The 12601-nt window shown below is 32.5% G+C and overlaps 2 protein-coding genes across 3 annotated transcripts in view; one reads left to right on the plus strand and one right to left on the minus strand.

Moving 5' to 3' along the window:
* The window catches only part of LOC124641512 (probable sodium-coupled neutral amino acid transporter 6), an 18227-nt gene continuing 5626 nt past the window's right edge, over positions 1-12601 (plus strand). Inside the window, exon 1 of one of the 2 annotated variants that reach the window (XM_047179605.1) lies at positions 1-129. Coding sequence is in view for 1 of the 2 variants with exons in the window: in XM_047179604.1 (XP_047035560.1) it covers positions 11305-11314 (10 nt within the window). In the remaining variant the exon portion in view is untranslated. Of the gene's footprint in view, positions 130-11195; positions 11315-12601 lie in introns of those variants that run through there. The other variant, XM_047179604.1, reaches the window with a different exon arrangement.
* On the minus strand, positions 4831-8882 carry LOC124641514 (thyroid transcription factor 1-associated protein 26 homolog). Its single transcript, XM_047179608.1, has 2 exons — positions 8658-8882; positions 4831-6044 (listed from the first exon to the last, which is right to left on the minus strand). The coding sequence occupies exon 2, from the start codon at positions 6030-6032 to the stop codon at positions 5352-5354; it is 681 nt and encodes a 226-aa protein (XP_047035564.1). The 5' UTR covers positions 6033-6044; positions 8658-8882; the 3' UTR covers positions 4831-5351.

The raw sequence follows: 12601 nt of genomic DNA on the forward strand, positions 1-12601 counted from the left end.
TGAGCGATGACATAATTTTAATGATTTCTTAAACAAATACAAAAATAATTCAACTCCGCTCTATGTTTGCTTCTTATCTCTCTAGTTAGACTTTGCGGCTCTGCAGTGCAGTTTCATAAAATTGTACAGGTATGTAATAGTGTATATATCTACTAATTATTGCATGTAATTGCTACGGTTTTCAGTAGCTGGCTGAAAGCCAACTTGACTAGTACAACGTGGGTCTTTCGCGGATGTATCACGAATTACTAATTATCATGCTGGCTTTAGGTGTTGTGTTTTATAAACCTTTTGCCATCGACTGAGTTACTACTATTATTATATAAAATTCTTTTAAGTTTGATAAATATTTTGTTTAATTTTTTTGCCTATTCAGATATTGATGATGTCGGAAAAAGGTCAATGCTTTGTTATAGTCTTTTTTTTAAATACCAGAGACGAATGTTAGTTTCCCATATCAGTCTGAATGTCCCTAACATGATAGTCTTAGAAGTTCGTAGAAGTGTGATATGTGGTCTTAAATTTGATAACAACTATTTAAAACATCATATGTCGTTTTAACAAACGCGTGCGGTAGACTCGTGTGAGAACGTGCGAGTGCGACCATGTAATGTAACACATGTCGACTCTATTTATAAAACAATATGGGATATCTATGTCTTAGGATATCCCATTTTGTTGTATTCTATTGCGAAAAAATCCTCAACCGGTCTTACCCCTTGGTAAGACGGGGTACCAAGGGGTAAGACCGGTTGTATGTAAGACTTTCTTGTTTCTGAACATCCGTAACGACTGCCATAGATATTCAAATGACAATCCTCAACTTTTTTTATGATAGTCTTTATGATAGGAATTTGAAAACCATGTATTAGGGTGTTTTTCAGAAAAGAATACCCTGTGACGCACAGGAAATATTTTTTTTTTATTTCGTGAATTCTATTATATTTACTCTAATATTAAAGAATATATTGTTAACTAGCTAAATCTGCATTTTAAATTAAAATTATAAGATGATTTTAAGAAATATTAAAGTTTTTCTGTCAGCGTATGATGCATAGTATTCCTGAACGTCACAAAATATAATTAATTAAAAATAAAACAAACAAGTCTTAAAACGAAATCAACTTATGGTAGCATAAAGATATACTTAAAATCTTTTAAAAACAAACAAAACGATAGCATAATTCTATAAGATTATTAAATAATCAGCTAAATAATTTCACTTTCGTCACTTCTTGGACACATCTCACTAGAAAAGTTGTTATTACTAATGATACCCGCTACAATTTCCAAAATCAAGCCTAGTGAGAAATTTTAGATACTAACAAAATACTATGATGCCAAAATAAACGCTATAAAATGAAAAATATATATTTTAAAACCATTTTTGTAACATCCAGAATATGGGACAGTGACTATTATGAAAATTTCGTGATGGATAAGAATAATTTGAGCAATGTCCACACTGCCGTTTTCAAAACACAATTACAAAGAATAAAGTATTAACTCACAATTTTTTTAGATATAAACCTTTACACACACATATATAAACAAAACCGATTAAATGTACCTAAGCCTTTTCGTTTGATACCTACCACACGCGCGGACAGGACGCTCCCATAAATTATTTAATTGTACACTAAGCTTTACAATTCAAGATCGTTACGATTTTGTTCCGGTAGTATGTAACGTGACGCACAGGAGGTGACGTTTTCATCTCACGAGACATTTGAAATTGAAAATAACTAATATTTATTTAAACTACCTTGTTTTTAGCCTTACTAATCTAATAATGATGAGTTGTTTATGTTATATACAGTGTTATACAGTTAAAAAAACAATTTATTAACCTTTTAAATACTGCCACTATCCGGACCAAAAATTTTGCGCGCCGATGACACCAACATTGTCGTCACAGTTTTCGCCTTAACTGACTTTAAAACGGCAATGGCGGAATCCTAATACGATCATAAAGTTGCCAAGAAGGTAGAAAAAACACAAATTAGTAGATTTTATCTTCAGTACGATATCAAATTCACCGTGACGAAACCGGATTTTCCGGAACAATGATTTTCGTAGGACAACATTAAAATAATGATATTTCTTAAAATAACAATAAATTTATGGCATAAAAATTAAAAATACGTTTTTAGAAATACAGAGACTAAGTTCAAAAACCTAAACATACCTAAAAACTAATATTTTAGAAGTTAGATGTATTTGAAATCTCCAAGAGCGCCATGGGACACACGATATTTATACGTCCTCTTCAGGCTTATTTTAAATATAAAAATAACTATCCACTTTTTATGCTACATATCGATTTAATTGTACATTAAAATATATACCTAAATTAATCAAAAACTCACTTTCACACGTGCCATATAAAAAAATCAAAATAAAAATGTTTGAATGTATGGGACAGGCCCATTTTGCTAGGGTCAAGTTTTCTGAAAAACACCCATTACTACTGACTTCGAATAAGTTAATAACTTCCAAATTGAAAACAGGGATGGATCTCTTTAAATTATCAACAGCTATACAGCTAAGATTCCAATAGGACCACCTAAGTTTACCTATACTGGGTTCCCAGATGCCCCATTTCTAGTGGTAATATTTATATACTCTGTTACACAGTACAGAAGCGTTTATTTCTAACTAGCATCGCACCTTTATTAGAAAATTTTTCCAATATTCTAAGCAGCTAAAATTTATTTATAATGAAATCGTGACAGATATAAAATCTTCGCCACGACTCCGCGACTGAAAGGACATTGCCCAACAGTTCTGAATACTCTTTTGGCTTTTGGTCACTGAACCTTTTAAAGTATTAAACGAAAATGGTACTGAAGAAACGTTTTTCTTTATTTTTCAAAGAGTAAGTCATCTTGAGTGGGTATTTCATTTCGAAAAGGTTTGTGGACAGTTTTTCCTTCACTTGAGATGAATCGATAATCTGAAAAACGTTATCAATAAGTCATATATTTCCTTTCATACATGAAATCAACATTTCCAAGAATACCGGATTTTAATACTTTTTCCAGATGCTTCGACGACATCAGCGATAAAGTTACTTCGATAAATGCTATCTTTTATTTAGTAATGCATCTTGTATTTATCTCAAACAATCTCTTATTTAGAAAGCCAGCTCTACTTTATGTCAATGTGCCTTGCCATTGAAAAAGACTCTTCGGTTAAACAAAGATTTAATTGGAAATGCAGTACAGGTAAAAATATCGGTACTGTTATCCAGAATGACTGCTTAGTATCTTGGAGTCACTTAACCTAACCAGATATAGCCACATATCAATTTTAACCCTGGACCACCTGACCTCACAAAGTATTGTTTATTTTTTATCAAATATTAACAATAATACTTAATTTGTGAAATCATGCGTACTATTAGTGTTACTTATCCTGAACTTTGATCAAATTTAGTATCTGTGGTCGAAATGTCAACTGCGGAATCGTCAATATGGCGCCGTTTACCACCTATCTTGGCGCCATTTTCATCTCTACTGATAAATGGATCACTCTGAAGTCAGGTGTTTGACCCATTATCAAATAAGTAGCTATACTTCGGCCGTTCAGAGAATGCGTTCCTGACACCTATCAGTTAGTCACGACTAGTGATGGGCACAACATAACACTGAGTTCGTTACCGTTCCTTCAAAATGAACCGCCGCATTATTTTAAGATTATTTTCGTTTTAAATTGGCGGAATCATTTGTTTTATATTTTAGTTATTTAAGTGGAAACCAAAAAAAGGTAATATTCATATAATAAAATTGTTTTATTTATTCTTTGTTACAAGTACATTGAATTGAATGTGCGAACAGAATATTAATCAGACTCCGATTTGCTTGAGGAGGTGGTGTCTTCATCATCATCTTCGCCTACATGTATAATTATATTATTATCAATAACAGAATCAATCCTGATATCTCGGTCTAACAAAAGCCGGGTAATCAAATAAAAACAGATCGAAAACACTTGAAAAACGTGGTCTATGCGCACGAAACGACAACGGACGACTGTTTTAGCGTCACAAAATGGCGGCCCATAACGCCATTTGGGGTTACCATTTTTAATCTAAGTATAAAAATGCGGTTTGGTCATCGTAGCGTATTTCATAAACGTTATAATTAAGTCTTATAGTCCATTATTTTCCAATTCTTAAAAAGAAAATCAAAACGTATTATTTTATATTATAACTGTATAAGAACAGATTACGATACTTGCCTGTTATTTTTAGCACAGCACTACAAAATATAAACCGCTGACATAACCTTGTAATAGCGCAGTATAGATTTAGAAAAATATTGTTTACCAAGTTATTTGACACTCAGTTTGGCACAAAATTATAACATTCATTGATTATTGATATAATAATGTTGTTTTAATGCTCCTCAATTGTTAAAACGGTAAACAACCAGCAAAAATATTTTTATCGTAACTGCAACGCCATTGCAAAGTTACGTCGTCAGTTCAATCGCGACGTGTCAGGAACGCATTCTCTAAATGGCCGAACTATAAAAGTCCTCTTTTTGCTATCGACATGCGTCAATCGAATAGCCAAAATAAACAATGATTTAAAAACAAGAAATTGTTTCAGTTGCTACCTTAAAATTTTATTATGGGTTCTTGGAAGTCTCACTTTTGTCTATCTTTTGTAACAAATATACGAGTATAGCATGTTTGCAGAAACTTAACTGTTGCTATTGTGAGGAACATAATTATTTGATCCATAAATTTTACAAAGTCATTAAGTACAAAATCGTATGTCATAAAATTACACAGGTATGCAGTCTTAATAAACAAAGTCAATACTCACAGAAATCTCAACTTTATTTGAAATCAAACAGATTAATCCAAAACATTCAACTTAAGAACAAACAGGTATTCCAGAGACAACAAACTGACTAAAAGCACGGTACACTACTAAAAAGTTTACCACTTCATAAAGACTTGATACGCATTACTCATGTCGATGAGCTAATTAATATAAAACAAAAGGTCATTACCAGAGTAAATTACCATTGTAGGCAATCGTAAATCGTGACATTACTTTAAACTTGGTTTAGTCCACGTGTTCCGGCAAAGGGCAGGCCACTTATAAAATAACATTGCCATAAACTTATAGAACCAAATTATTGGATATGCAAAATTTAAATGCAAAAAGCCTTCCTAAATATTGTTGATATTTTTCCATTTTTTTATCTGGTTTACATTTACACTGGTTTACGATTTTTAAACATGGGAATAAAAATCATCTAATTAAAATGTAACTAGCAATGCATAAATGCCGACTAACGGCACTAGCAGTCTTGAAGAAATAAAGAACTGTTTCCCTATTTCGATTTCTGGATTTTCTCCAAAAGAAGTTCTAACCGCCCTGTCATCACTGGTTGTCCTTTCTTCGTTTTCTTACTCAATTTCTTGAAGCGTTCATTCTTTTTCTTCTTATATTCGTCAAGTTTCTGTTTTTTCTCTTCTTGAATTTTTTGTTTCTCTTGTTGCTTCTGCAACTTCTCTTGTTTCACTTTATCAAAATGGGCTTTAGCTTTGTGGTATGGGTCCTTTTTGGCTTTCACAAATCCCGAGTTCTCTTTTTCCGTTAGAGATGTTTCTTTAATAGAATCATTTATTTCCTTTTTCTCTACCAAGTCGGGATGTCGGACATATTTGCCGACTTCTTGGTTCGCGTCTGTAGTGTCCTCGTCAAAAGTCTTAGCTTTATAAGTCCCTAGAGTAGGGTCATTTTTAATATCTTTATGGTACTCGCGCAGCAACCTCTTTTTACGTTGTTCCTCCCATTGTTTTAGTTTATATTTTTTACTGTATTTTTTTAAACGATACCCTTTTTTGTCGAATGGCTTTTTTTCATTCTTTACCTCAAGACCTTTGCGATTTTTATTGAATTCTTCTTGCCTTTTAAACTTGCTTTCTCCTACTTCTTCATGATTCTGCTTGACTGGTTTCCCACTGTCTCTTTTCATTTTCATAAAAAATGAGTCTCGTTTCTTTTCCATTTTTATTCAGACCTATAAAGAAATGAAAAAGCGTGTTTGACAACAGAAAATAAAACAACAAACTAAATTTTGACTGCCATATTGACTGCCTTAAAGTGATGGGGGTGCAGATAATAGAAATGATCATAGGATGGAAATATCGCTTCACTTAAGTGAAGAAAGGGTGAAACTCAAGCACTTTTTACTCAGCTTCATTAATTTGTACATTTCAGGCATTAACAAGTAGTAAATTTATATCAAACATTCACATATACCATAATCTCCATAAATTTTTATGAGGAGTCATTTGAACATTAACCAATTTTACGAAATCCCACTACCAATATACAAAATCTGAAAAAGCTGCACATATATTCTCTTGTGTAAATAGAATAAAGATAATTTGATAAACTCGAATACAAAGGCAGTCATCAGGCAATAAAATCATGCATTATATAAATAATAAAAAACACGCCTTTTCAAATCTGCTTATTAAATGATTATAAGAGTATTTGAAGTTTATTGTTTTAAATAATAAATTGATTAAATATGTTATATTATAAAGAATAATTTTATATTATACAAAATAACTGACTTCTCTAAAATAAGATACAAGCATACAAAAATATTCGAGACCTTGCAGGATTAAAAAGTAAATACCTGTAAGTCCCACACTAGAAGTGAGCTAAATAAAACAATGTTATGTTGCTTAACATAGTAGAAAAAAGTTTATATACCAGCTTCTTCTCTAGCTATCTAATAGATAGTGTAAATCTAAAACATGTATTCATAACATGAAAGGTTCCTCCACTTTTTATTACCGTTTAAGCCTACACTAGTCTTGTTAATACCTATTATCTTACTAATCAGTCAATCTACTGTCACGGACTTGCATTTCAATTAGATACTAAGATGCAGTTGCAACATTTAACTGCAATTTCGAAAGAGCTATTATAGGCCTATTTGAAATACAAAAATTTATTTTAACTTTGATTAAAACGATAATAAAACCATTACCAGCCATTTACTTGGCGATTTGACAACTGAAAATGTTGTAGATAACATTATAGTTAAATAGTGAATCCCACTGATAATGTTTTCAAACTAAAGCATATTTATCAAAACATGTAACTATACTACATCTTGCCGTACTTAGACAAAAAGTAGACAATGTCTTACGACAGGCTCTAGAAAGACTACGTATAAAAAATATAATTTAAATTTTGTTTGGTTCAGTAGCCTTCTGAAAGCCAGAAATAACAGACTGACTGAGTTTACTTTCGCATTGATAATATTAATATTGGTAGTAAGTACAGTACATACAGATTGGCATCGGGAATTTAAATTGAACTCAATTGCGATATGCTTGTCCTATGACGAGTGACTATGTCATTATGTTCTTTCGTAATGTTGTAAATGTATGTACTTTTAATTTAACCATACATATCTAATTCTTGGATACCGGAGGATAATTATTTTAAGTCATGATTGTATGAAAACATTTAAGCATTGTTACTGGCCAAAAAGACAGCTTTTGGGTATGGTTGATACCCAAAAGCTGTCTTTTTGGCCAGCGTAACAACCAAGACCTTATCTTGTAACAAATGACAGAAGTGGTCTCACTTGCCAACTGTTCTGATATTTAAGTATCAGACTCTTCATATAATTAATCATTACCCTTCTCTGCAGTTGGGTAAAAATATTTATTTAAATTCTGGTAAATATTGAATTCTGTGAGTATTTCAAACATAATCATTGTACCTAACTTTGATAAATTTACTGTCAATAAGATGTTTTCATAATTATGAAAAACATACATTTTGTGTCCATTCATATTATTGAAAAATATTAAGTCAAAGTAGCAAGTTAATTAATACAATATTGTATTAAAGTTGAGTGTTTAATTTCATGATACGAAACTTATATTGTTATCAACAAGCTACATAAAGAAATTACATTTAAATTGTATGTAATCCCATGAGCTAGGAAAATCCCCAGTTTTTCAGCTTGTCAATTGGCACTTTTCCAGCAATATGGATAAAGATTTATTGTACAAAAACTGCAGGTTAAATCAGTGTTGAGTCAGCTGAATTAGACATACAAGATTAGCTAGTGTTTATTTTAATGTATTCTATATTAATGATATTTAAAATTGTATTAAGTATTGGTTTTTAGTAAAAAGATATTTCTATTATTTCAAGGACTAAACATATTTCTCTTTGATTGTTTATTCTTTTTTGAACTGTAGCATTTTTATACGAATGTGTGCAGCTGTCATTGTAAGTATGTGCTGTAAATTATGTACATTTTGTAAACGAAAGCATACGTTATCAAGCACCTACTAGAACAATATAGTGACGTATTTATCGTCACGGTGTACCGACGTGAATCACAGTTTACCCAGTCAAAAACATTGTTGGCGGATACCAGAACACAATTGAACAAGATTACAAGGCTAAACTTGACGACATAACGCTTTTTCAGCCACCAAATACGGTCAATATGAGGGCTATGAACTCTCAATTTTGAACAATACAAAATGTTCAATCTACCAGACGTATGAATGCCCCAAGCATTATTATCATATAGAAACGCAAAAACATATCATTAGCAGCAAAAATATGATGAAATATGCAAGAAACTTACCAAAATAAGCCACCCACTGGGTAGGCTTTGAATTATCGGCGGAATCTTGATTGTTTAATTGCACTTGGCACAAAAAAACTTAACCACGGTTATAGATTTTATATCACGGTGTTTCGTGCGAAAAACTTTACCGAGCATGCCCTAATGTGATTTTTTTGATGAATTTTCATAAGAAACGAGACCGACGTTTCGCAAAAATGTCACGGAAGGAGCGAGAAAGGGAAGGAAACGAAACGTGCTAAGCTGCTACGCCATCTACTTCTGCCTGTCATATTGCAATCGTATCGATTGATACGTAAAACGGAGCATGCGCGTTGATTATTATTACGAAGAAAATGCATAATATTGCGCTATTGTTGCTCAAATTTCGTCAATCACTTTTTAGGCCTGCGTTACGTTTAGCGCTAAAAACAGTGTGAAAACTTTAACGGCAAAGAACGTTCCAACGTTTTTGCCTTTCGAACTATGATAGCGAAACATTTTTATAATAATTGGAACGTATCGTTCTACATAGCGACATCTACAGCCTATTTTTTAATCATAAGTTTTAATTTTCCCTCAATTTCCGTGCTCTAATTTAACTGATTATCACTAGATGGCATCAGTAGGTATTACCTAGTACAACAATAATAGTGCTAAAAATCTACAATTCTCTTAAAGATTCTCACATCCAAGTATTATGCAAAACTATTATTTGAAATATACGCTTATGGAAACGAAACAAGTCAAAAGCTCTCTATTACGTCCTACATTAAATTCATAATATCGCCAACCTCTCAAGACGGGTTTCTTTACAAACAAGAAAATAATTCATAATATCTATAAGGTTTATAGTTAACTATTTATTTAAAAGTGTGTGAAGTAAACGCACTAATCTCTCTCTCGAATCTCAAGAACTACTTTATGGTGTTATAACTAGTTATAAATGCAACGCATTTATGGAGATTATTTATTTCGGGAGGAGGGCTACGAAAACCACGGACGGAAGCTAATATTAATTAGGAACTATATCATACCTACCTATTCTGCATAAACTATGTATCATATTGGTTACTTAACAAAATTTTATTGAGAACAGATAGAAATAATAGGAAAACGAATAGTAAGCATGTCAACGTTCGCTTCACCACGTTACTTACGCGTATTGAATTACGGCAGTGCCCGGCTCGCGGGTACAGATAGCAACAGAGTTGTTAAGGACTTACATAATAATTATACTAGGATTAGCTTCTGCCCGCGATTTTGCCTGCGTCGTGAAGGAACTACTTCCCGCTCATGGTTAAAAAATATTAGGCTACTATATTACTGGGTGATCGGGACCAAGACTTAAAGCTTGCATACTCGGCAAAATGAAGGTGTTTATGAAGGACTCTGTGACCGTCACACGAATCCAGGGTCTTGTAGTATTTCATAGTTCTTATTCGATCTTCTTCTTTGCACTATATCATTGAGGAGATCGGATACTTCTGGAGATAAAGGCAAGTAATAATGATCATTTCAATAAGAATAGTACGGATTAAATGATTACAATAATTAAAGCATTAATTACTAGGCATCCAGTATATCAGGCGCCGTAGCCTGTACAGCAACCAATTAGTTGTTGATATTGATATTTAGATAATAATCAATATGTAAATCAACAAGTTTGATAGACTTTATTATCATAAATAAATACTTGTCTTTTAATTCAGTGCAGTGTTACCACCTTGACTTCCCAGACGTTTGAGCATGAGGATAATTGCTTTTGCTGGTGGACTTAAGAAACTAAGATGTTTTATCGTCCTTTCGGCCGAATGACCCACTGCTGGGCAAAGGCCTGCCCTAATGTTCACCACTTGCATACTAGATCATCAGCAACCCGCATCCACTGCTTTCCGGCGACCTTGGCCAGATCATTCGACCATATAGTGGGGGGCCTGCCCTCACTGCGTCTTCCGGGTCGTGGTCCCGACTCGAGCTCTTTTCAGCCCTACCGACCATATGTTCTGTGAGCTATGCAGCTTTGCGATTCTAAGAATGAGATGAGATGATAAACAGAAAATAATAATACCTACCTTGTTTACTAATAATGTCAATTTAAGCGCCTGATCAAAATTCTCTTTAGGAGATAACGATAGATAATTTCAGAGGAACCGACGTTTTATTGCATCTTAAGATAGGAATTATTACTGTTTTATTCATGTTGATTGAAAACATCTAAGACTACTTTTTCAAATCCGCTATGAATTGCAGATGGTAGTACCTGCTTTCCTCATCTTTCTTCTCTATTTCTCTCTATTCTTGATATTGCGTTCTTTGAATGATACTTCTTTGAATTAAATATTATTAGGTAGGTACTTAATCTAATAGTTTTGTCTTTAGGTAGCTATATCAGGATTGTGATTCGCTATAGAATTCTACTGTTTGTCATCATCATCTTTCTGCCCTTATCGCAATTTTATTTAGAGCCGGCTATGATGCCTTCTTACTCCTTAGTCCTCTAAGTAAGTATTATAAAATATATAGGTATTTCACAACATTAACAGATGTAATATTTTTTATTATTTTTTGTCGCTTTAATAAAAATAAAAATTATAATGAGAGAATTTTAACAGACGGTCATCAAACTTGCAAATGGACATAGATGAAAAAAAAACACATCGGATAAATGGATGCTGGTAATGTGAATTAATAATGAAACTCGCGTATAAGCGCTATTTTCAATAAACATAATAAATAGATATGTTGTCAACAAGCGCAGCGACTTTTAAAGGTCGTTCGGTCTGTTGTTCTTCTATCAAATATTTAAATCAGGTTCATTTATATTAAATGCATGATATAGAGTGCATGTGTCAGTGTGAAAATCTGTATTTTTGTGAACTTTTTTTTTTAACTGAGCATAATGTCTACGGCAGGAATAGCAAAAACGAAATGAAAAGCCATTCACTTTGATTTTTAGCAAAGAAGTGCAGTGTTTTGTGGTTTTATCTAGTTTTAAAATTATATGGTATATGGTATATGGTAAGTACAATTCAAAGACGATCAACGTGACCTATGTATATGTTTGTCTCTCCTGTTAAATTGAGAAAAAAAAATCATCATAGTTATTGGCAACACCAGCAGCCAAAATTATATTAAATTTATTAGGAGTACATAGATAGCCAAAAAAAATTTAATGTGTAAACATAAACATTATTTTAATACTTATAGATGTAAGTGTTTTGTCCCCGACTGTCCCTTTTGTACGCGGTACTTGCCCAATTGAAGCGGTCAGTCTTATTAGGTTTCCGCAGTGCTGAGCGCAGTCTATCAAGTGATCGACATATTCAATAATTACCATATGACAGTAATTAACGATATTCTAATCAACATGAAGACTTTTTATAAGTGTTAATAGAAAATAAACCCCGTTGTGTGAAACTTAGTTTTACTTGGTGTAAGGAATCCTTAAAAATGTGTGTAAAAGTCTTATAAATGTGCCGGTATCTTCTTAATGTTGTGTTATGTTTTAATAGTTTAAAAAATAATTAGGTAATAGGCCAGTTCGAATGTGCTCCGTCGTTTGCTTGAGTCTACAAATATTTAAAAGGTTTGTTTATAAAAAAAAATAAGTCACAGTTTAGTCTGGGTTATTTACAATAAAAAAAACCTAAGAAGCTGCTAACTATATATAATTATGTAAACTGTGGCTCTTATCTCCTTTTTGAATAATGGAATGGAATATTTTTTTTCTATAAGTAAGTACTGTAGTGTAGTTAGAAACTTTTTCATTTGTAAGGTTTTATTCATTATTTTGAGACTGTCCGGACAATCATTTTAAATGTGTTCTGAGAAATAGTAGATTAGAATTTTTATATTGAAGTATGTCACTTCACCTCTCGAGCCCAAACAATAAACGTCGTGATATCGAATCAGTTTTTCATTTTGAGCAAGATAATTATCTCCCGGTCCTACAGTACCTATGT

This window comes from Helicoverpa zea, chromosome 22 (assembly GCF_022581195.2).
Source record: "Helicoverpa zea isolate HzStark_Cry1AcR chromosome 22, ilHelZeax1.1, whole genome shotgun sequence".
Lineage (NCBI taxonomy): Eukaryota > Metazoa > Arthropoda > Insecta > Lepidoptera > Noctuidae > Helicoverpa > Helicoverpa zea.